A 25,535-nucleotide genomic window follows, 5' to 3' on the forward strand; every position below is an offset into this window, starting at 1 on the left:
GCCTAAATAAATAAATAAAAGTGAAAATAAATATAATACATTTGTATTTTTTTTTAATTATTTTAGTACTGTATATGTTTTTATTTTGTCATTTATTTTTACTTTTGGCAGTTTGGGCCGTACTGCCAAGTCTAAATGTTGTTATTCAAATGAGGGGGCGGTCCTAAGCGTTTCGTTTCTTGGGTTGGACTCCGCCGTTGCAAACTGCCTGTCATTGGTCGAGTGAGCAGCTCGGCGAACAAGGAAGTCTCGCCGGCTTGCTCCAGCAATGGACGACTATTTTGTCCACCGTCTGCTCTCACTTGTCTAAACAACTAAAGTCGCAAGTTGAGGCGACAGTGGACACGATCGTCGTCCGTTGCTGGAGCAAGCCGGCGAGACTTCCTTGTTCGCCGAGCTGCTCACTCGACCAAAAGTATTATTTTCACTTTGTCATTTATCTATCTATTTTAGTCATTTATGTATTTAGGCATTTATTTTGAATTTTGGCAGTTTTAGTCCTCCATACACATCTTGATAAAAAAAAAAAAAAAATGTAAACAAGCAGATGATGATGGTACTGATTTATTTTCAACTTAAAGCAATAACGTAGATGGAATTTCAAATGCAACCATGAACCCAGAGCATGAATGAAAGCAGAGTTATCTTTGCAAAACATCCAATATGTCCAAACCTGGGAGCTTGAGCATATTCCTTCAGTTGTACTGACAAAACAAATACTGATAACAGCAAGGGCAAACAAAGTTTAAAAACTATTGTCCAGTGGGCCATGATGTAAAATGTTGCACATGATTCACTCTGCTCTCGGGGCATTTTGGAAGAAGCAGCAGCAACAGCCAGTTACCAAACGGATTAGTCCATGTAGTTACTGCAACAACAACAAATCAACCATTAATAGTATGCAACATCTGGCATAATACAGTCAATGTTAGTTGTGTATAGTACACAGTTTTATGTGACCCGGGACAGAGTACTTACAAATTTCTCAGCGACGAGGCCATCTTTAAAGAAGCGCATGTAAGGTGTGTCAGTTTCCTCACGGTAGTCCAGAATTGCAATCATGCCATCAGCGTTCATGGACTCGCCTGTGAAAAACTGATAAGACGACAACGAGGATTATCTCATCTATCGCAGACACGCATCGCGATCTAAATGAACGAAGGAAAAACATGTGAGCGAGTCATCCTATGGTGAGAATGCAAGTTGAAATACTTGGGAGGAACTCTATCCAACCAAATCGGCAACAGAATGACTTCTGACAAACCAAACATGTTCTGGAGCAGCCGAGTCAAAGTCCTGACCTCAACCCTGTTGAGATGCTGTGGCATGACCTCAAGATAATTATTGGACATTTTTGCCCATTTTTTTTTTTTTTTAACATGTTATGGTCAAACATCAGCCAAAACAATCAGCTAATTATTTTCCCCTTAAAACTGTATCGAAGAAAACCGAAGTTTCCCGTGCTGTAAAAGTACCCTGAATGCACCATTTTGCTTGCGTAGCATTAGCAACTAGCAAATGCGTAGCGCATGTTATTCTGTTGCCTCCTAAGCGTACTTTAAATTGTTTAATGACACCACAAAGAGATCAATTTAAAACTGGGTTATTTTGGTGACACATCAGACCCAAAATGCTGGGAAATTCCTGCACTTCTTTTTTTTTTTTTTTACTTAAAAGAGATAAAAGAGATCAAAGAGATCAAAGATAGTGAAATATTAACATTTCTGTTGTATTGAAATTTTCCAAAACTTCTTTACTTTATGAATGAAGCCTTTTATTTGGGGAAGTTTTCATTCAATTTCTCCAAACGGGATCTCCAAACTGTTCTCCGTGTAATAAGACAGCAAAAGATAACCATTGTGAATATACACTTTTAACATGTTGCAAGTCGGAAAAGCTGATTAACAAACTTTAAGGCACATACACACTTAAGCCAACAACTTCAGGTATGATGTTTTGTGTGTACTGGAGAAAGGACACTTTCCTATTAGTCAAACCGAAATTATTAGAAGTCTGGATTGGGCTGCTCGATTATTAAGAAAATATTGATCATGATTATTTTGGTAATTGAACAACTTCCTGCACTTCTTTTTTTTTTTTTTACTTAAAAGAGATAAAAGAGATCAAAGAGATCAAAGATAGTGAAATATAATATTGATCATGATTATTTTGGTAATTGAACAACTATTTTTTGGTACAAAACAAGAAAATGTTTAAACAAAAAATATTAAGGCAAATGAAATTATTTGAAACACTATTATGCAAGGTCGATTTGGATGAAACAAACATTAAATTTGTTATTTTAAAACATAAAAAAAAAAAAAAAGGTGCGAATGTATGAGCTCCCAGTAACATGTAAATACATTTTTTTTAAATGTTTTGCGTGTCCCAAAGACGTATTTATACGTTTTTTTGTTGGTTTTTTAATGCTAGAGCATACAGAAGGCTGTGATGCAGCCTCTCAACTGCAAAGAACGGTTGCAGAAATGGTAGTTATTACATAAACGGCCATCAGGTGGCAGCAGAGCAAAGGAGATCAACCAGGGCCATGTTGAAAAAAAAGTTCAAATACTCACAATTCTAAATAGATTTGTAAAAACTGATTAAACTTAGCTGTCTTCTAATGCCAATTGCTGCAAAACGGAAACGGGTAGAAATATACTTTTTCTTCCTGATGAAAGGAGAGACTAATCTTTCTTTTGAAGTTCCATGTTTTCATAGCAATAGAACACAATATTCTGTGGGTCTTGCAAAATCAGTCAAAATTCAGTAATACAGCCGGGAGCGAACGGGATTGCTTCTGTGAAAATGGCTGGGAGCGAATGAGCTAAACAACCCAAAATTAGTATTTATTTAGTTATTTTTATTTTATTTTTTCTAAACAATTACCGGTATGTTGATTTTGTAATTGTGGAGTGTAACTGAAATTATAAGTGAATTTCGATTAATTGCACAGCTCAAATTTTGGACATGGACGGGTAAGCATTTTTGTCAGTAGCGCTTACAGAGAGGTTTGCAATGGTCGAAGTTGGCATGCAGAGAGATCCTCCCCGGAAATTTGGCAAAGTTTGATTGCAGTTCATCACATCAGGTGGCGTGAAGCTTGAAGCTTGTTGTGTTAAAACGGTGGTTTCGCTATTACGTAAGTCACAAGGGGTGTAAGAATAAGGCGGATACTATTCAAAATTGAAATGCCACAATTTTCCCTTTCACTGCAAATATCGAGTATTGGCCCTGGGGAGGAGGAAAAATAAAAAAAAACATTGGGGTTGCAAATCTGAGATTTTGTGATGTTAGGGAAGACTTTCTTCTTCGCTGAAGTTAAATAAAACAGTAGAAGCCGAGGATGGTGAGAGGAGGAGAATTAGATGGGGTGATCATTGAAACGGAAAATCCAAAAGGGAAAAAAAAGAATCGAACGTGTAGTTACCTGCAAGTTTTTGAAACCCGCGGTGAGCTTTTTGATTTCAATAGTAGCGTCGGCCATAAACTGCGGCACTCTGTCAGGATTGTTTTCTTCCAGCTTGGCCTTGATCCTGAAACGAGAAAAGAATTGCTTTTGGTTGGTCTACTTGAGCAAGTTCCAAAATATCCTTCATCAACGGCAATCAATCAACGAGGAGTGACGTACGCCTTGACGTAATCCTTGACGTAGGCGAGGTAACCCTTCTTGTCGAAGGACGTCTCCTGCAGCTTGTGGCAGATGACGATGTTGACGCCGGACACCGATGAGGACTCCGTGGTCTCCGCCTGCTCCTCAGCCGACGCGTTGGCGCCAATTAAAGAGTCGTCGATGTCGGTGCAAGAGGTCATGTGCTAAAACCCAAGAGGGACAAGCCATTAGGCGTCACTATTTGTTCGAATCTGCTTCCAAATGGGTTTGTTTTTTTTTTAGCGTGCATGCAAATTGTCATGGTCTAATTATGTTTTGGACCAATTATGTCAAGTGAAAAAAACAAAACAAAAAACCTTGATTTTTGTCAAAAAAAAATCAAAAAAAAAAAAAAAAATCTTGCACTTAAATGTTGTCTACTTAATTGACAGACCAATCAATCAATCAACCACGGGTCTCCGAACACATAGTCAACATAATGTAGCATCTGGCAAAAACTGGACTAGTCATCATGCAACGTGACGTTTCAGAGGCGGATGACTAACAAGTGATGAGGTGTCATTTACGGGACATCCCTTCCTTGTACATGCACGTTACTTGCTTACCGCTCCGTCCACTTCCAAGAAGATTGGAGTCTCCTTGATTTTGTAGACATCCGAGAACATCTCATCGTCTACGGGATAAAATAGTATGAAAATCAACATTCTTGGAATTCATCTTAATACACTTTATGCCACTTACAGCCTATTTGTTTGAATTGAGTGCACTACGGTGAATGAACTTCAAATTAGTTGTAGTACTAGTAAGTCACCTACGCGTTTCTAGTAAGCCAAAAAAAAAAATGGGCTGCACGATACTAACTAGTACTACTAGTGAATCACTTTGTCAACTAGTGCGCAGTTGCTCCTAACTAGAAACGCCTAGTTTCCCTACTACTAGTGTTGCTGGAAAGACAATGTTCTACTAGTTCGCCGAATTGTCAGGACAAAAAGGGCAGTACTATAGTACATAAATCCCAAATAAGTTGTATACTGGCTTCCTGTCTAAAACGACTTGACATACCCGTTGTTCAAGTACAGCAAGTACAAGAACGTTCTGGTGGATGTGATGCTAATGCTAACGCTAACTTTAGATCCGGCAGGAAAGACGTCTACCCTCACCGTTTAAACTACAAGCGAGCGGCCACATGATTCTGGGGCGTCATCAACGTTCACAGCGAGCCATCTCGGCCGTTACACTGAATTCATTAACGTAACGGCAAACATTTTAACAATGGTCGTCGTAATGGCGTCATCTTGTTAGCAACTTAGCATTAGCATTAGCATTGGGAACGCGTCGGCACGAGTTAGCTGGGCGGCGAGTTACCGAGCGCCAACTCAAAACTATTTTTAAACATTTTTTCTTAATCACTCGCAAAATTACTACAGCGAAAACTATTGCGAAAGGAACACGCGAATAGTTGGACAAACTCCTTACTGCAGATGATACACTTGTAGATGATCATTTTTGCTGCTTTGGTGTTAAATCTTCCCGAGACAGAAACCCTGCCGCCCCAAATCAAACAGGAGACGAAAAGGCCGAACGGGCCACGCTGCGGACCATTTACATCCGACTGACGTCATCGGCGGGGGTGGGCCTCGAGTCGTGAACTTTGCTGCCACCCTCACACAGTGGCCAAGGCTGGTACTACACTTGGGTGATCCCTTATTTTTATTTTTTGAGTTAGCAAACGGCGAAATGGTGCGTTTCCCGTGAGTGACAACTAAGACATATTCAAACTCTTTATAAATCAAAACGTTTTTCTTTTCTTTACTCTCAATGTAGCCAAAAAAAAACAAAAAAAAAAACTGACATCTGACATGCTGACATTTTTAGTAGCAATGCCCCCCTACTGTTGACTGAAATTGACAAAAGTGCCCACAGGTTCACCTTGTGAATGTCACGTGATCAAACCCACCTTCTGAAATACAGGACAGACGTTTACACATTATTTAAGCAGAAAATATCTAGCATGTTCTATTGTTAACTGATTCACCGTCATTGACGAGGGTATTATCAACTACATATTTTATTTTATTTTTTAAGATGGAAGGGTTCCCGACTTGTTGCCAATTACTTTAATCAGATTTAAAATTCCCCTCACAGACAAGCTGGCCACAATATCATCAGCATTTTCCCTTATCTTCTGATAGGTTAGTCAGAACAAAGTTCAACGAGCAAAACATCTGTAGCGTTCTGCATACGTAAACTTATTTAATCAGCAACACCCTGCCTTTTTGTTGTCACGATGCACATCCACCAATATTTACTTTTGATTGTCCTTGTGACTCCAAAAATATGTACATGTATTAATCAAAACATCTTTATTTCTTGCTCAAAAAAAAATCTTGAACAGAACTGCAACAGATTTCCATGAAGGAACCCTTCTTCATGTTTTCTGTGGGCAACAATGAATATCGGGCAGGAGGCAAAAGCACGAACAAGTAAACATAAAACAAGTAGAAAGCAACGGTACTTTCAAATAACATTCTATTTGTTTAAATTACAATTATTACAGAATGTCAAAACTGGCGGGGTATGCGTGTGTGAAACGAGTACCAATACATTCAAATTGAACACATGCAAAACAAACAAAAAAACAAGTTAATGTACATTATATAGACAAGATAAAAGTATGAGATATTTGCGTTGGACAGTGATATTGATGAAAGCGTCCCCTACAAAATACTTGTGGCTCTGGACCAGTAGTGTTGTGGTCAGTGTGTAATTCATTGATAAAACTGGACTGCACGTCTAAATCTGTCCACAGTCGGCGATGAGAAGCTTCTTGGTTGGGACGCCTCCTTTTGTGCCGAGCTCGCTCATGTGTTGCACCACTTCCATGCCCTGTCGAACCCATCCGAAAGCCACGTGCTTGAAGTCCAGGTGCTCCGCCTTTTTCAGCGTGATGAAGAACTGCGAATTGTTGGTGTCGCGTCCGCGGTTGGCCATGGACAGGATGCCCGGACCCGTGTGGCGGACGTCGAAGTTCTCGTCCTCGAACTTGGTGCCGTAGATGGATTTCCCGCCCGTGCCGTCGCTGTTGGTGATGTCGCCGCCCTACGGGAGACGCGGAGGAGAAAAAAAAAAAAAAAAAAAAAAAAGAATAAAAAAAAAAAAAGACCGTGGCAATATTGCATAGTGTTTAATTATCTAGGTCAGGGGTGTCCAAACTTTATTTGAGGGCCACATACAGAAAATCAGAAGGACACAAGGGCCACATAATGTTATGAAAAGAAATTGTGTTTAGTCCTAAAAATTGTACAAATAATTTGTGCTTTTGCATATTTAGAAAAATGCTCCAGTATATAAACCATTTTATTTGTAATATGGCAGTGGGGTTATTATAGTTTTGGATGTTTTTATTTTAGTTGGTTTTTATTAGTTTTCAGGGTGGTTCTGTCAGTTTTTATTAGTTTTAAAATCTTTAATAAATGCTTAGTTTTAGTTAGTTTCAGTATTATATATTTTTTTTAAATGTGTATTACTTGTGCGCAATATTCAAAAAAACACCATGGGAGCGACGTCATCTGAAGGTGCCTTTCTATTGGCTGTTGCTAGATGACGTCACTTCTGTGTGACATACTTTCAATCGTCTTTATTCCAGTTGATATCAAAATAAATTACTAAAAATCACGTAACACAAAGTACATTTTTGGTATAATTATAGTTTTAGTTAGTTTTGGAAATATATAATTTCAGTTAGTTTTAATTTTTTAAAAAACGTTTTTTTTTTATTTCACAATATGGCAGTAACGAAATTGATTTTTGAATTTTAGTTTTATTTTGTTAGTTTTAGTTAACTAAAATAACCTTTAACAGCTCCTGTGTTTTTTGACACCCTCGTTTCTTACTTTGACCATCTCCAAACATTTTTTTTATTATTTTATTTGAACTGAGTCAAATGCCATTTTTAGCACATGTTGCAGGCCACAAAAAAATGGACGGCGGGCCGCAAATGCCCCCCGGGCTGTTGTTTGGACACCACTGATCTCGGTTATGAATATGAGGGGAGGGGAATCTTGGAACCCACACATTTCCCATGTCTGCCCAACTCCTCACCTGGCACATGAAATCCGGTATAACCCTGTGGAAGACGGAGCCCTTCAGTCCGAAGCCTTTCTCGCCCGTGCAGAGCGCCCTGAAGTTTTCCGCCGTCTTGGGAACGAGGTGGGAGAAGAGCTCGACGGTGATGGCGCCGAGCGGTTGGCCGTCCGCCTCCACGGCGAGGAACACCTGCGGGTTCGAGTCTCTGGAGTGCTCCTGGATTCGGGACATCGTCGGCGCCGAGCCACACGACGCTTCATTTTGGCTCATGTGGCTCTGACACTCGTAGAAGGTCTTCTTGAAGGACGCTGCGATCTCCGGAGTTTTGAACTTGACCGCAAGCTGCTCCACGGTACCCTCGGTGCTGTCTGGAAACCCAACGAAGAGCCCGCCGTTTAAAAAAAAATCAGTAAGCGTCAAAAGTTTGATGTCTGCGTGTTACCTGCGTAGTCCGTGGCGGTCCAGATGAGCGCATTGGCAGAGGTGTTCATGGGCTTCAGCTCCATCGCCTGCGAGATGTTGTGGTTGGCGCACACCCGGAACACCTGGTCCCTCCTCATCAGGATGCGGAAGAAACGCTTCACCGGGTGGTAGAGGATCTTCATGTCGCCGATGCCGCGCTCCTTCCACTGGCTGAGGTCTCGGTCCCATCGGAACAACTTGGCGCGCTCCTTGAACAGGATCTCTTCGTCCTCCTCTCCAGACTTGGTTTCCACCTGAGGGGACGGCAACTCGTGAACGGATTCCATCAAATGCATGTGCGTGCGGTCAAAGTACCTCTGGTAGTGAAACGATCGGTTCAAAGTGTATGTCAACATTTTTCGGCAAATTCTCTTCGTCACTTGCGCCCTCTTCGTCGTTGTTGGATGACGCAGGGGCCGAGGAGCTAAATATGGCCGCGCCTGCGTTCGCCCAAGAGAAGTTCGAATCTACAAAACGCACACATAAAGAGCACAACATATTAAAATAAAATGAAAAAATAAATAAATAAAAAAATAAAAAAAACAGAACTAAATGAACCTTTTGTTCCAAACGCGAAGCCTTCTGTATTTTTGGCCAGGTCAGCAAAAGAGAAGCTCTCGACTGCAGTGAAGCCGAAGCTGGGCGCATCTAGAAAAGCAGGAACACGCTCATTTGAATAAATGGACACCAACTACCATTCTGTGTTTTCAAGAATAACTGGGGATGTAACGATAACGGAAATATTTTGATATTAAAACTGCCACAATGTATCATCTTTATCATGTCATGATATTAAAAGCAGCACATCTGTTAAAAAAAAAAAAAAAAAAAGGCTGGTTGATTTCCATTTGTACAGTTCTAGTACCCTCTGGTGGCTATTTTTTTTTAGTGCAGTTTAATTTTCACAAGGCATGTTTTGGCCCTTAATGTTTAAAATCCACGCTAATGGTCAGATGAAGAGGGACGTAATATGCTTGTGAACTGAGTCAATATGTGGAGGAACTCGATGTGCTTGCATTTAGCAGGTCAGCGCCTCAATGTTAAGGGTGTATTCAGACCTGCACTGTTTGGTCCCCTTTCAACGGACCAGAGTTCGCTTCCCATGCTGGTCCGGACCTTTTGTGCAGGTCTGAATACAAACAAACGAATCCCGGTGCGGACAAAACGACTTTTCTGGTCTGAATACACCGTAAGTGTTTTTTGAGATTGTCGTTTGTTTATAATAAGCATTGCTGTAATGCACAACAGCACAATATTGTGACCTTTTTTGTATCACCAACCTCCCCACAACAGCGTGACAATTCTCATATTGTGACCTCCATATCGTGATGTTTGAATATCGTTACATCCCTAATAATACCCATCCATTTTAGACTGTTCATCAAGATTGCGGCTGACCCCAAGCCAAAACCGAGTACACCTTGCACGGGTCAGCAGGGGTCATCCAACCTGTACCAACCTGTACTTGTAACAGCAGGAGGGACAGCAGAAGCGGCAGGGGAGGTCTCAGTCTCGGTCTCGGCCTTCGTTGACAGGTCGATGGGAGAGCTGTTGTTGCTGTTGGGAGTTGGCGTCGGCACGTTTTCTGTCTGCTCGGACGCGTCTTCCTCTGTGCTGGACTTGCAGCTCGTGGACGGCTCCGACGTCGGATTGTCGGCAGGCCCGCTGGACATTTCAGCCGTGTTCAACTGGGCATCCTACGGTCATGAACGGAAGCCGTGTCATGCAGGTATCACAAGACCACAGCGAAAATTTGTTTACAAAACGAAAACCTTTCCAGGCCATAAATGTGATATAATATTTCAATGTTTTGCAATATAAGCATTTAGAGGTGCCTGAATTCGCTGTTAGGAGCAGCGCTTGGTCCCTACCCCCGTGGAGATCAGGTGTTTCGTTCTTAAACCTTAAAATCAGAACACACACACAAACCCTCTTTCACCACTTTTCCTACCAGTTCCTGTTGGGCCTTTTGGACTTGGGTCTCAAAGTCCTCCGCTTTGTCAGGATCCACGTCGCTGTCAGTGGTGCTCAGACCACAAAAGAAGGTGGGCGGAAGCTGAAGGCTCTTGGCCTTCTCCTCCTCCTCGGGCGTCGGCGTTTTCTCCCAAACCACCTGGCAGTCGGGCTCTGAATGGATCGGTTGCAAAACGTCAGTAATAAAAAAAAACAAAAAACTCGTGGCTCACAATTGCCATACCATGAGCAGATCTAGTGTCTCTTTCAGGAGGATCAGGGTAAAGTTTGCCATTCAAGGCTTTCACTGCCGACTCGTAGTCCTCATCTATATGTAAAAAAAAAAAAATTGTTAATGTCCCCGGAATGCTTCATCCGACTTTATTCAGTACACCTCACTTGAGGATGCTAATCAAAAATCACATTCTTAGACTTGTGCATTCAGACTACCATTTATTTATTTTTTTGCGCTTTGGTTCTCATCAAAGGTGGATGCTTCTGCTCCTCTTCTACTAATCTCTCTACTTGCTGACTTGGTTTTCGTGCTTTTGTCTTAACTATCATCCCAGCGTCCCACTGCATTTTCTTCCAAAAATCCAACCATGTTATTGGTCACCTGGTCTGTTGACAAAACTTTTCTCGATAAGGTAGAGTCTGGTGAACCGGACTTGCCCCGATGGGACATTTTGCTGCTGGGAATACCCTGGAAGTGGAAGATGGTATGCCTGTCAATTTTGTCCATAGGATGTGTTAATTCCAATAAATTATTGGAATTCTGATATCCTGCTGTTTGGAGCTGCCACTTTCCAGATTTATTGCAAAATTCAGAAGACAGAAGAAGCGTGACTGAAAATGACCAAGCCGTCAGTCGTTCTGGATGGTGTGGAAGGAGAGAGCAACACTCGACGAGTGAAATCAATCAATCAATCGCACGTTGGATTCGACTCTTGGGTCACTTCGCATAACCGTTACCATGTTGGCGTCTCATTTTGAAGAACTGATTGCCAATTCGGCTAATTGATGCCCCTTTGAGAGGCACCGCAAAGGTTGACCAGAATTTTTTTTTTTTTTGGCCCATCTCCAAAACAACCATTATCTGAAACTTTTCTCCTGGATGCGACTGCTCCCGGACGCTGGAGTAACCCTTTTTACTACCCCCAATTCTCCTGTACTTTCTGTTCCTGATTTGGCCTGCTGAGGTGTCCCCTTCCCAATGTCCTTTAATGTCTTCTATTTTGTGGCTTAATGTGCGGAGTTTATTTTTTTTTACGTTCATACTTTGCCCCCCTCTAAACGGGCAGAGCTTGAGCCCTACACCCCCCCAAAAAAAACCTCATGTTTTTTCATCTAATAAACTCGTAGCACTGAAAGGCGACCCCGCCAGGTTTCCTGCTCTCTGTTATCATGATTTTTGGATGTGTTGTGACTGGGGCATTTCCCCTTTTAGGGATCAATAACCTGAATCTGAATTTCAGTCATCATTGTCCAAATCTTGCTGTTCAAACCGGTAAAACTACGGTCTCACCATCAGTTTGATTGTCACTGGCGTAGCCGGGTTCATTCTGGTAGCAGAAAAAGGTGAGCGGCAGCAGTAATTTCTTGGCTAAAGCAGCTTGTTCAGCGGTGGGTTCCCTGACATAGACAATCTCCACCTCCGAGTCCTCATCTGAACGAGCACTGCTGACGCCTGTGACAAATTCAGGAACGTCTACATTAGTGACTGATATTCAAAGGAAATAAATCAGTTTAACCACAATTGAGTTGTTAGTTTTGCGCACAAAAACACATTCTGCACAGCAAAAAATAAACATGCATCCAAACTGATGTGACGGTTATAACGATAGTTACATACTGTATTGCATGCCAGGGTGCTTTTCATCACGTGGCAGAGAAGACGCAAAACTGCGAAATATTACACTGCCACACTGGACAATATAAATTACCTGAAAACTATAATTAGTATTTGCTGCCGTGTTCATTGCAAAGGCCACACTAGACTGGGAATTGCATTTCACGCTGGTGCCACTCTTCCTGCACTAAATTTGGAGTGCGAGACGTTTACACAGTGCATTCATTCCTCTGAGGAAATAGGCACTCTGCTCAACATTTACGCAGAAAATTTGGTAATTCCTGTTAGTGTTATTGCTAATCGATGCGTATTTGAGACACCTAAATCTAAATCCAGGTCTCCAGACTGCCCTGAATTGTCAAGAAAATTTTTACTAGCGCATGTGCAACCAGAAAATTTGCTCATTCAAAAATAAATAAATAAATAAAATAAATAAAATTCTACAATATTTTATGTTGCTGAAAAACCTTCGTTCCATTCTAATGTCAGAAAATTAGTGTAAATATGAATATTTACTTCATAAGTTGATTTACATTGTGCAACTAAAATTTAGGGTTTGGGGCCACTGATCTCCTAGTAATAATAACAACAACAACAACAATAACAATAACAAAGTTAAGTCTGAATCCCTGAAATTTCATTAATTTCATATTGTAACAATAATTGAATTCAGTCTGTTTGCAAGCATGAAGTTGGATTGCATGTTAAAAACGTCAAAATCTCAAGGAACCAAACTTGAGATACATAAAGCATTGATTAAAAAAATGTATTTACAATACTATTACTACGCTAAACACAGTATTCTGATTAATATCGCGTTTGTGGGATGTGGCATATGAAATGGGGGGTCACCTGATTTTATCCACCCGCAATATTATTCAAAATACCATGTTTTAAGAACATTTTGACTTTACCACAAAAAATAAATAAATAAATAAATAAATAAATAAATAAATAAATTAAAAAAAATAAAAAATAAAAAATTCTACATAGACATGCAGGCACATTCGTGTTACTGATTTCCACACCGTGCATCTGGGTTATTCCTTTCAAATTGCATCTACCACCCAGGTGACAGCTGAGAAGTGTTAGGCACGAGTACCTGGACTTTCAAACCGAGCGCTCGATGTGCTTGTCCAAAAGGCCATTGGATTATCTTTGAAAAGCCTAAAATCCAGTCCTAAAGGATGATGATTGGTGGTTGTGTTAACAGCAACTAAATGGAAAGGCCGTCGCCATTTTCGAAGAAAGCCAAAATTGTAAAAGAAAGTTTCTTTTCATTTGCTAATGGTATCAACAGACTGAAGGATACATTTTCTACCCAAGAAAGTATATGATTAATTAGATTATTTTTTTTCATGGGGGTTTCTGTAAATCTTGCTTACCTTTCTGTGGAACTTTGAAGGCAGGTGGCACAGATGGGCCCTTGTTAGGACATGGAAAATCTTTAGTTTTCAAACTGGCTTCGCAGTCGCCACTATCAGAGTTTGATTTTGGACTGCCGAATATCTTCTGAAGACTGTCAGAGCCAAACACAAACTTGGGGGGCGACATCACTGACTTGGTTGGGTTGACTGGACTTTGAGAATCATACATTTGATTCTCAATGAAGAGTTCAGTGCATTCCTTTGTGGCATCTTCCAAAATGGCAATTGCTGCCTTCCCACACACAGTTTTTGCAGAGTCTCCACTGTCCTGAGACACGATGGATGTCACGGGGGTCATGAGTTCCAGTTGCTCTTGAGCAATCTTGGCCCCATCAAAAACCTGCTTAAACGTGTTTGCCGTTTCCTGCAATTTGAATCGCACAGCCAGCTGCTCCACTTTACCCTCTCCTTCTTCAGCAAAGTCCAGTGCGCTCCACACCCACGCCTTCTCCGCACCCTTCATAGGCTCCAGCTTCATGGCAGTCGTGATCCATTGGTTAGCGCAGATCTTAAGAACCTGGTCTCGCCTCATAATCAACCTCACCCGTTTGGTGTTATAATTTTGTAAGATTTTGAGATCTCCAATACCTCTCTCCTTCCATTGATTTGCTTCTTTATCATACCGATAAAGTTTGGCTCTGTGGCTGAAGACGACCTGTTCGTTTTCCTCACCAGTAGAAATCTCAACCAGGTCAGGCAGGGGAACTACAGGTTCAAAATACAGACCATCTCGCTCCTCATCCTGGGTCAGGTCTTGCTCGTCGTCTGTGCCCACTGAGGATCGGCTCTGGTTAAGTTTGGCAGGAGACTTGGAGGGGCTTATGCCGGGTTGGAAGCTGAAACTGAAACCACCCATGGACTCTCCAAAACGGAAAAGGTTCTTTCTCAGTGGGCTGCTGGCGAGTGGAGAAGCATAGACCGATGAATCGGCCGTGTCATCCAAAGCCTCTTCTCTAAGGTCATAGTTATCCCACTCTAAGGTCGGACCTGTGGTTTCGGTGTGAGGCTTGATTAAAAGACTTGACATTGACGCAACATTGGCGGATGCCAGCTGGCTGTCATCATCGTTGATCTTTGTTTTGTCATCGGTCAAAAAAGACTTCAGGTCCTTCAAGCCAGTCTTCATTTCCTCAGCTTTCTGAATGAGATGTGCAGTTCTGCCCGTGTCAACCAGTTTGTGTGGTGTCTGCAGGGGGATGTCCAGGAGGAGACGCTGACATTCCTCAAACTTAGCCTTGAACTCCTCAGCAAGTTCTGGACTTTTAAACTTGGCAGCCAACTGTTCAGGTCTGGCATCGCCATCGGAGAAATCATTAGCCATCCAGATCCATGCCTTATCTGAGCCTGCCAGTGGCTTTAGATTCATGGTGGTCGTGATCCAGTGGTTGGCACACACCTTCAGAACCTGCTCTCGTCTCATCAAAACCCGAAGTCTGCCATTGGAGTTGTTCTTCAAAAGTTTTAGGATTCCCACACCACGTTCTTTCCACTGGCTGGTGTTTGCATCAAAGCGGAAGAGTTTGACACGCTGGGAATAAAGAACCTGTTCATCTTCCTCCCCTGTGACAAGGTCAACTTTATCGGGCATTTGGACCACTGGCTCAAACTGGATATCATCGTTTTCTTCAGTTTTATACATGTCGTCTTCCCCCTGCTCATTTGTGGCGTTTGCTTTGCTGGGTGTTGATGAGAACACTTGTGCACCAGCGCCAGAGAAACCTTTGAAACTGGGGTCCTTCTGGCCAAACTGGAAGCTTCCTCCAGATGACTTTGCCAGGTCTGCAAAACTAAATGCATTTGTTTTGCCAGATATTAATGGATTTGTCTCAAGCTCTTCGTTGACCTCTGGGGGAGTCAAATCGTTATCCTTCATCTTCTGCTTATCAGCGAAACTTTTAAGAACGCTGGAGGCTGAACCTGAAACCATCTGATCAGGTGGAGTTGACTTATCAGTTTCATCATCTTTTGCAGCACCTGGAATTCCAAATGTAAAGCCACCAGCAGGCATGGGCATTGAGAAAGAGAATCCAGAAGAATTTGTTGTTTTGGGAGCAGACTGGGAAGCCTCAAACTTGAAAGAAGCAGCAGGAATATCAACTTTGTTTTGCCCAAACTGAAATGAACTGGCAGCTCCAAAAGGTGCAGAGAAGCCAGTTCCAGTCGGCTGGCCTGATGATGTTTTCACTCCAAAGTTGAAGCTAAAGGCAGAAGCTGATGGAGTAGTACTACTTGTGCTCTTCGCGTTTGGATTTGGTGCTGAACAGGCAACACATTTACTGTTCGTGGATTCATTTATCAACAAGCAGCTGTCACATTCCCATTTGGCACCCCTCTGCCCATCCTCCTTTGCGAAAGCTCCAAAACCTGAAAATGGTGCTATAGATTGATTTGCAACCACAGGAGCCCCCACTTTTGATTTAGTGTTGCGGTTGGGATTTGCACAGGAAACACAACTCTCCGCATCATAATTATTTCTTACCATACAAACGTCACACTCCCACTGACCTGGTTTCATTGCAAATTTGCCAAACCCAGAACTCACATTGGATTCTGAGTTCTGGCTTTCAGATGCACTTTCCTTTACTACTGGTTCAGCAGGTTTACTAGAATTTGTGCCAAATGTGAATGATGAAGGGGACGAAGTTGCAAAAGTTCTAAATCCGGGAAAGGTGGAGCCAGAGGTGCTAGTTTTCACTTCACTTGTCCCAAACTTGAAAGTATCACTTGTCCCAAATTTGAAAGTTAAGGGAGTGCCTTTTGTTTCATTTTCAGCCCCTACATCTGGTGTTGTGGTGGAATTTGGATTGGGACTTTGACATGAACAGCACCTCACAAACTCTGGTTTATTTCTTACAGAGCAAGTTGTGCAATCCCATTCACCTTCCTTTTTTGCAAACTTGGCTCTCAAAGTTTCCTCTGGTTTAGAAGTTTTTACGTCATAATCATCTTTCTTCTCTTGTTGTTTCTCATGCGATTCCACCACGATGCTTTGGGCTTCTTCAAACCTGGTCTTAAACAGCAATGCCTCTTCTATTGTTTTGAAACGGATGGCTAGTTGCTCGTACTTGGGCTTTTCATCTGCATAATCAATGGCATTCCATACCCATGATTTCTCAGAACCAGCATTCGGTCTCAGTTTCATATCAGTGGTTATGTAGTGATTAGCACATATCTTGAGGACTTGCTCCCGTCTCATCAAGAGTCGAACCTTCGCCGTAGTGTTGTGTTTCAAGATTTTAACGTTGCCAATGCCTCGTTCCTTCCACTCTTTTGTCTCCATGTCAAAACGATATAGCTTTGCTCTATTGCAAAACAACTCCTCCTCATCTTCCTCACCTGTTTTCACATCAACCTTATCAAGAAGGGGTACAATGGGTTCAAAGTGAGGACCATCATCCTCATCCTCTTCCTCCTCAACATGGGTGCTATCATTGTCACTATCTGCTGCATTGTCGTCTTCGGTTACAGACTTGGCATGACCGAATACTGGCTGGGTAACATCCCCAAATTTAAATGGCTGCTCCACTCTTCCAAACAGACTCGAAGGGCCTGTGCTTTCCGCTGTGTTAGCAAATGAGAAGCCGGATGAATTTTTATTGCCAAAAGTGAAAATACTTGCTTGGCCTGATGTCTGCACTTGAGCAGGAGGCTTCTCTGGCAAAGTATCGGTCTTACTGGGGATGTCAGATGTAAGAAGACCGAGCAAACTTTCAGTGTTCTTAGTTTTGGATGCTGAGAAAGTGAAATCTCCATCGTTGGATTTAAAGTTGGAGTTGAATTTAAAAGCAGCTGATGGTGTTGATTGGGCAACAGCGCTTGTTCCAAAACTAGGAACTTTTGGTACTTCAGCAGGTGCTTGCTGACTAAAGGAGAGCTTGCCAAGATCCAAAGGTTTCCCTTCAATGTTCTTTGGTGGCTGAGTAGGGATTACAGATGGTTTGGTAAAATAACCAGGTTCTGGTAAAGGAGGGTTGGTGGTTTGATGAGTTACACTCTGTCCATAATATTCTTCGCTATATGGTGACAGGAGGCCGGTTGCTGGCGATTCAAATCGAAGTGGGGCAGCGAAGCTCTGTTCCTGAGGAGCGTATACGCAAGCAGGTGCTGTTGGCATTGGAGGAGTATGGGTTGGCGGCTGATAGGCATACATATGCTGTTGAGGTGGCATACGGTTCATACCGTACATTGGGCCCTGTGTAGAAGGAGGGACATTATTTTCACCATGATGATAATTTTCATGTCAACAAGGGAGACAATGCTTAGGTTACCTTTGTGGGGGTTACATTTGCAGCTGTGCGCAGGAGATACTGAGAGTTGTATGCTGGGGATTGATTGTAGTACCCAGAGGGAGCTGCAGTAGAAACTTGAACACCAAAGGACACACATTAAGAATATATCATCCATCAACTAGCTTCCTCTAGTCAAGTCAATCATAATTACCATTAAAAATGTGGGTGTGTTCAAAATAGTACACTGACCTGTCAGGGGGGCTCCATGGTAGGACTGAACAGGAGTAAAGGACTCCTGCAACCCTTCTGCTCCATAGCTGTCAGCATACATTTTGTGATGAGGTGAGTTCACATTTGCTGAAGAGTTGTGTCTCAGGTCATGGACCTCATTCTGCAACGAGAAAAGCCTTGATTCAAAATTTGATGCATCTCAGGTCTCACCTTAAGTCTCTATAAATGGGCCCTAGGTTTAGACATCTACATAGAAGGCCGAATGGACTGCAAATAAATGACTGATGTGAATCAGTAATGTTTATCATTGGTTAAGTGAAAGCAATACGGTTACACACACACACACACACACCCATATCACCAATGTACAGAACAATAAGAAGAAAGAGCAGACATTTGATTTCCCTGTATGAAATCTAACTATTTAAACATATTACAGTAACATACAATACATATACGCTATAATTCATAGGCTGACCTTAAGGGCTTCAACTTGCTGACACAGCATTTGGAGCAGACTTTTCTGGTCCTCCACCCAGTGGGGCGGTGTCTTGGGAGAAAACTGAAAGAGGACGCAAACAGATTTAATCATGAAACAATTTCAGGCGGTTATCTGTTAATACGTTATTGAGTAACTGGAGGCTACCAGGTGTCTTTTGGAAGGAGAAATGATGCTTTTGTTCGGGGAGGGAGTAGAAAACTTGACGTGGGATATGGTGGCACTGGTGTCTGCGGGATAAGCAGGACTTGAATGGGCTGGTCCCCTACAACCATCAATCTTCTCCTCTTCTTCATCCTCTCCACTTTCACCAAGTTGCTGGTTCACATCATTTAGAAGGTCCACAACTTCCTCCATGGACACTGGAAGCTGGAATACAATACACAGGTAATGGTTTTAAAGCTATTAGAGCTTATGACTACTGAGCTGGGTAAGAGGGGAGGAAGAAAAAAAAAAAAAAAAAAAGAAAAAGTAAAATGTCTTACTTTTTCAACCTCATCAGCATTGGCATTGTAGATCTTTGAGAGATAAATCCTGAATTTTTTCAGAAAAGTGATGCACCTGTCCTGCGTCTCCTCAACTCCATTGCTGGCCTCCTCAGAGAGCCGCTGGTAGATCTTTCAAGAAAAACAAGACATTATAGACTAATCATGTAAACAAGAACAGGCATCGGAAAGATGACTATTCACACATTCAAATTACATGTGAGGATTGGTATCAGACAAGGTTATTTTCTGGCAGAAGACATCAGCATCATGAGAGCTAACAGAACAGATAATGAAAATGCGAGAGCGGATATAACAAAATATTAGAAATAATTATCAGACGACCAACCTGCGCCAAATGCCAGACAGATGACAGGTTATTGATTGACTCCAATGTTGAAATTGCCTCCTCTGTCTTGCCTTCAATGTCAAGCAGAGTTGCATGTGCTATTTTGGCTTCTTCTTCAAAGCCCTTCACAGAGGAGACCTGGGCAGGAGAAAAGTTGCATGTACTGAATTTTGGGATGCTCGCTAACCTAACACAATGTGATCTTTTGTCTCAAGTTTAGACAGTCATCAGGTTTCCATAAGACAAAAGATAAAAGTGAAGGAGAAAAATTAGGATTCCTAACCCGAATATCTTTGGATCGAAAGTGCATGAAGAGGGGGTCGAGGGTTTCCAGGTTTTCTGGTATGCTTCGTCTGTTTTTGATCTTGTCCAACAGTGGAAGGACAACTTTCCAGTAATGGACACTGCGGCTGATGTACTCCTTCTGGTCATAGTACGAGTTAACACCATCACCCTTGCATTTGACAAAAAGTAAATGCCATAATGAGCAGATGAAACCAAATGTTGCTCAAACACTACCGGAAAAGTGTGCACACTGCACATACATTCATTCATTCATACTTACCGCCTGGCTAAGACACTGAGCCCAGTAGATAGCAAGTGCTGGTTGCAGCCCATGTTTCTCTCCGGCTCTCAATGTGTTCAGGCCATGTTGTACTATCATTCGCAATTTGGCTGACATGCCAGGGCTACCCAAAAAAAAAAAAATATTCAAAAAAGCTATCATTACATTGCATAAGGTACTTTGGGGGAAATTTGAGTCAACATATACATTAACTGCACTGGCAAAACAAAAGCTCAGATAAGTGTGTTTGTCTCAGTTGTATTCATTGCAACAGCATGAAAGAGGTGATGTAGGGTAGACACTCACACAGCTCGTTTGTGAATAAGACTATAGACGGCATCCCACCACTCCCTCTGTCTCTCTGTGGTCAAGAGGCGAAGGAGGGGAAGAGGGAGGCAGCGAGGCTCATAGAGTTGCTGTTGGTTTATTCCACTGTTAATCTTTGCAGTCTCCTGTAGCTGACAATGGCTGCAGAACGCCACACCGTGAATAAATACCTGCAAGACAAGAAGCATATTTATCCACTGACATTATTTCAAGTGTTGCTGTGTTACAGAAAGCTACAGAGGAGTGCAAAATATGCAACTTTATAAACTATGTGAAATAAAGCGGGACTGCGTCCACCAACCTCCAAATCCAGGAGGCAGATGGACTCTGGTGCATTTGTGTCCAGTTTGGAAGTTTCTAAGTTAAGTCTGGGAAAAAGTTGCTGCAGCCACGCCCGCAAGGATGGTCTTTGGGCTAAAAGGGCCCACTGCAATCCTAACCAGCTCAGATGTTGCAAGTCACCGCAATACAACAGGATAGAACCTACAGAGGAAAACATAACATTTATTTCACTGTACCTTGACTGGATGATCAAAATGTAATATTTTAAGACTGACACTATTGCATCAATACCATTCTTAAAACCAAATGTTTCAGTTAATATTTGCCATCAGTTTCTGTTCTTCACCTGCATCCCATTTGGCTAACTGAGAGATTTCTGGAGCTTGTGCACTAATGGAACGGATGTCATCATTTGCAATGAAAGAGGATCCAGTAGAGGCCTGCGGTCCTAATAGTAGTGCAACTAAAGAGTCTTGACCGCTCCGGTTCCCAAATGCCTCCACCACCTACGTATGCAAAAAAACAACAACACACCATTGTGTGTTCTTCACACTGACGGTTCCCACAGATCAATCCACAAAAATCACATAACATTAGCAGTGCAAACCCATACCTCTCTGATCAAGCTGCATGAATCGGTGCTGAGATTGAGCAGCATGTGGCCAGCTTGACTCTGTCTGTCGTTAGCCAGCAGCTCCAGAATCTGTGGGGCAGACTGATCTCTTTTGGTCACCTTTGGCTTGGGTCTGGGAACCTGGTAGGCAGACAAAAAAAAAAAAAAAAAAAAAAAAGTCTCAATCCATGTATGCTAACTTCTCAACAATAGCTTCATACGCATTACTACCTTCCTTTTATTCAATGTACAGCACTCGTGTCCAAGGATTCAATACCTGCAGGGCCAGCAAATAGCAGAGTGCCGCCAGGTCGATGACTGCCCTCCACGTCTGTTGGCGTTCCTGAGCCAGCTTCAAGAGCAGTGTGCCGGCATGCAGGTACAGGTGAGCTCGCATTTCCACAAACATCTCACAAAGGTCATCCATGTTCTGGCCTGCAACAGTCTTCAGCTTCTGCATAGTCTGGTCAAAACTGTGCAAGCAGGAAGATGGCAAAAACATAAGACTTAGATCACAGTTTAAAAGGGGTTTGTTTGAAGCAGCAATTGTAATCTATTATGCTAGTTTCAAACAGATATTTAGCCTTAGTTAGGAGCTTCTTCAAACACTCAACATATTCTCTAGTTAAAACAATTTCCCAAGCAACTGCAATTTCACTCGACCAACCCGTGCACAAAAACTTACCATGCAAGAGCGTCAAGGCAGGACTGCACAGCGCTTCCAGAGAGCGTGAGTCTCACAAGGTTGCAGTGGGCCAAGAGCAGCTCTCTCTGAAGACGTCGCCACATCTTGTCATTGCTGGACACGCTGGCCTGCGCCAGGTAATCCTGAAAACAGTTGGTCCAAATGGATTGGGTCACCTGGCAATGGCTAGTGACCAGTTATAAACAGCTTAAAAAAAAATAATATCGACTGGCTGCATTGTTACCAGGGTTGGACACAATTTTGGCCTGATTGGCCATTTTAATATTTAGACTATATGATCCCTCAATCAGCTGATTTGGCATGGGGAAGGGGTCAGACGCAAATAAAAATAACAATAGTGCTTTTTTTGGCATGGCTCCATTCCAACCACGATTCAATCAGCGCGGAGTAGCTCTCAATAGCATTGCCTATTCATAGTCTGCAAAAAAAGATGAATTTATCTATCCAAAGTCTATAGACCGCATCTCATATGTGTTGTGTGAAAAAAAAAAAAAAAAAAAAGTCATTCTGGTGCAGTTTGACAAAAATCTTCCATTTGAGGCCATACTGACCTGAAGCGTATGCACCACTATAGTGTACCAGTCTAGACTGTGGCGCAGCAAGCCCTTTCTCTCAGTGGCCAAGCAGTGCTTAACAGCCTCCTCCAGTCGACCGTCCTGACAAAACAGTTGGACCAGCTTCACGTTGACAAGCGCATCTCCTGGTCGTGCTGCCAGCTCAGCCTGAAGCAGGTCAAACAGTCGGTTCCAGCCCTGCTGACCTTGACGACTCAATAGACGCTCCTGCAAAAAATGGGAGGAGATTGGAAAGCCGTTAGTCTGATACACTCTTTTAATATCACATGACAATATAATTTTATACCTTGGTGTATTACATTCCATAAAACATGCCTCATTACCATATATGGTGGGCTATTTTGAAGACCCTTCCACATGTTGCAAAAGCCGGTAAGACCCTCACCTTCAGGTTGAAGACTGCTGGGTTCCCTGGCAACAACTTGGCAGCCTTGTCCACCCAAAACTCGACCCTGCTGTCGGTTTCCTCCTTGCCGACCAGTAACTCGGCCACCTTCAGCACCAGGTCTCTCTGGACAGGGTTCAAGTCCACAGAGCGCTGCAGAGAACATTTAGGCACACAATGACTCAGTAAATACACAGAGGCCAGTAAAATGCAGGTTTACAGCATGTCTGGTACTAACAGTGGTTAAGAACAAAATGGCAGACATTCAATTCACACTTTCTCAGCTGGTGCTAAAAGTATTTGCAGATTAAATGTTTCCAACAGTTACAGTGTGGGTAAATTAACAAATGATTTAACTACATTTCCTATTCAAATTATCTTTTTGACAAATGACATCCGGAGGGCTCACAAAAGAAAAACAAACTCATCTCTTCAATGAAGTTCAACTAGACTTCCTATAAGTAACGAGCAACCAAAACAGCTATCTTACCTTGTAGCATCCTATCGCCTTGTTGATTTCTCCCTCTCGCTCATAGAGCTGGCCAAGGAATTTGTGCGCCTTGGGATCCCTCTCCTGGATTTTAAGATACTCTGATACATGCCTAATTACACGGAAATAACACAATTACATTTAAGACAGCACTGCATAATTTGGATTTTTTCATAACTCATGCTTACCTTTTAGCCAGCTCGTACTCCTTTGCTTCAAAGTATAGTTTAGCAAACAAAAATCCTTTGACAGGCCTCTATAAAGGACAAACATTCAAACAGATCGTGATTCAGCAACAAGCACAACCACATTTAATCTGTACAAAAGTTTCACTTTACTAGTTCAGCTACAATAAGGCACATTACAGCACCATAAAGACATTTAAGTTAAAAAGAAATAATCCGCAAAAATAAGAGTTTAAGTTTGTCTTGCAGTGCAGTATGTTGTACACCAGGGGGAAAAAAATAGAATGAATGACTTGGAGGTCGTTCCATAGTTTGGGAGCAGCGACAGAAAAAGCCCAATTGTCTCTCAGCTTCTGCTTAAGACTTCAGTACTTCCAAGAGCAGCTGGCTCGCTGACCTAAGGAGTGGAGGGATGGAGCAGCTCACAGAGTGAGACCATTTTGAGATTTGAAACCAAAAAGAAGCCTGAACAAGTGGATGGAGGCCAGAATAGGAGTTGAGCTGAGTGTCGCATCAGACCCATAGGCTACTTATGTTGTCCTTGGGGCTAACTATGCATCATGCTTGCTTTTTTTGTTTTGTTATTTTGCTGTAACTGGCAACTAGTCATGTAGTTCTATTTTGTCATGAATCGTGCAAGAATTACAAGTACAAATTCTACCCCTGTGATGTGTACTATCTGGTGGCATAATAGTTAAGGCGGTCACCTCGAAAGAGAAAGGTCATGCGTTCAAATACTTCCAGTACATTTTCTTTAAACTACAATTTCTTGAAAACGGTGGCAAAACAAAATGAAAACTTTGTGACAGTGAAAACACAGGTGGTGAAGCAGGCAGGAACCACGCCCTCAAAGTCATTCACGACAAAACAGCGCTAGTAGGCGAGTTGCCGGTCACAGCAAAATATCCACTGCCGATTTTTTTTTTTTTTTTGTGTGCATGCAACAGCAAACCATTATTAACAGCAGTGTGTCACATTCCTAAATCACGTACATCTAATGAAAACGTGGCATAAAAATCAAGGAAACACATTTCAAGGCTGTTGGTGCGCAAATGTTTGAACACGTTTCATTATTCTGCATCACGTTCATGATGGCTGAGTAATTCTGAAAAAGGTCACACCTAAAGTTAGATTGACCCGCTTTGTTGTATTTCGTTAAAACTATAAATACGTTGAAAACGGACACGCTTGCTCATGTTTTCGTCTGTCAAGACAAGCTAGCTAACAGTGCTCAGTAGCTTAGCTTCTCTGGCCAGCCCACACCGCGCGCTTTCTCGGCATTCGAAGGGATGAACGCTGTTTAGTCGTCATCGTGCCGGTTAGCTAGCTAAAAGCCACTAGCTCGCGTGGACCAACTGAGGTCTAAGCAGCCATTGGGAGTCCGCGCCGACGGCACTCACCGTCAAATGAACGCTAACGTTTCTGTTCATGATTTATTCAGGCTTTCCCCTGGCGCCAGGTGATTTGAGATTCCAGGCGTAGAATGACGGCCATTAGCAACGTTAGCATTAGCCGCCACCGGCTCCACTTACCTCTTTGAGGGAGGGAGACGACGTCTGTACTGAGGCCACATAGCGGTCTACTTCGGTCTTACTTCGCCGCATGTCTGTTGAATAAAGTGCTCTAAAGCCGTTGGTAATGTTGCATAGAATGTAATTCGTCACTAATGACAAAGACGAACATTAGCAGAATGGTCACGCCGTCACATAACCAGCTCGTGATATTATTGCGCAGGCTCGCGAACGTCAAATGGTTTGGGGCGTCACGTGGGTTGAGCCCTCGCTCGAATCGGCCTCCTTGTCCAATCAATGCTGAGCATTGGCGTGACGCACTTGACGCACTTTCAGTTTTGAGAAGGGGCGGGGTTCTAACGTCGTGAGCTGAAAGCGGTTTATGTTGAATAGCGCAAATTAATTTTGAATTTTACCTTTTTGTCCCACTTTGTTTATTTTAGACAATTGCACTATTATCTAATTTGACATTGTCCGGCCAGAAATGTCAACTTGTATTTGAAATGACAATATTTTCACATTACTAATATTTGTACTGTATGAATCCAGTGGAATTGTATCGTGTGTTGATAAATCACGTGTATGTGTTAATAAATGTTTGTGGTGTTCGGCAACTTCCTGTTTTAAGATTGCAATTGAGACGTTGCATAATGTTCCAGACCTGTGTTTGTTTACACCCCATGTTGTTTTTACGTGAGTGAAAATAAAATATT

The 25,535-nt window shown here is 42.3% G+C and overlaps 2 protein-coding genes across 2 annotated transcripts; both read right to left on the reverse strand.

The window, feature by feature from the left end:
- Positions 1 to 548: 548 nt before the first annotated feature.
- tpt1 (tumor protein, translationally-controlled 1) lies at positions 549 to 5,258 on the reverse strand. The gene is made up of 6 exons (XM_077537707.1): positions 5,090 to 5,258; positions 4,219 to 4,286; positions 3,632 to 3,816; positions 3,431 to 3,536; positions 979 to 1,095; positions 549 to 868 (listed from the first exon to the last, which is right to left on the reverse strand). Exons 1-6 carry the CDS (start codon positions 5,115 to 5,117, stop codon positions 866 to 868), a joined length of 507 nt encoding a protein of 168 aa, XP_077393833.1. The 5' UTR covers positions 5,118 to 5,258; the 3' UTR covers positions 549 to 865.
- A 703-nt stretch (positions 5,259 to 5,961) lies between these two features.
- On the reverse strand, positions 5,962 to 25,053 carry ranbp2 (RAN binding protein 2). The gene is made up of 29 exons (XM_077537706.1): positions 24,844 to 25,053; positions 23,315 to 23,382; positions 23,127 to 23,238; positions 22,637 to 22,789; positions 22,228 to 22,458; positions 21,656 to 21,798; positions 21,248 to 21,443; positions 20,971 to 21,111; positions 20,704 to 20,863; positions 20,377 to 20,558; positions 20,055 to 20,245; positions 19,749 to 19,872; positions 19,467 to 19,637; positions 19,184 to 19,321; positions 18,835 to 18,966; positions 18,497 to 18,718; positions 18,329 to 18,412; positions 17,869 to 18,010; positions 17,659 to 17,753; positions 13,349 to 17,582; positions 11,640 to 11,801; positions 10,359 to 10,442; positions 10,113 to 10,288; positions 9,621 to 9,858; positions 8,720 to 8,809; positions 8,477 to 8,628; positions 8,142 to 8,415; positions 7,715 to 8,067; positions 5,962 to 6,712 (listed from the first exon to the last, which is right to left on the reverse strand). Exons 1-29 carry the CDS (start codon positions 24,913 to 24,915, stop codon positions 6,407 to 6,409), a joined length of 8,826 nt encoding a protein of 2,941 aa, XP_077393832.1. The 5' UTR covers positions 24,916 to 25,053; the 3' UTR covers positions 5,962 to 6,406.
- Positions 25,054 to 25,535: the final 482 nt, after the last annotated feature.

Source organism: Festucalex cinctus, chromosome 11, assembly GCF_051991245.1.
Source record: "Festucalex cinctus isolate MCC-2025b chromosome 11, RoL_Fcin_1.0, whole genome shotgun sequence".
Lineage (NCBI taxonomy): Eukaryota > Metazoa > Chordata > Actinopteri > Syngnathiformes > Syngnathidae > Festucalex > Festucalex cinctus.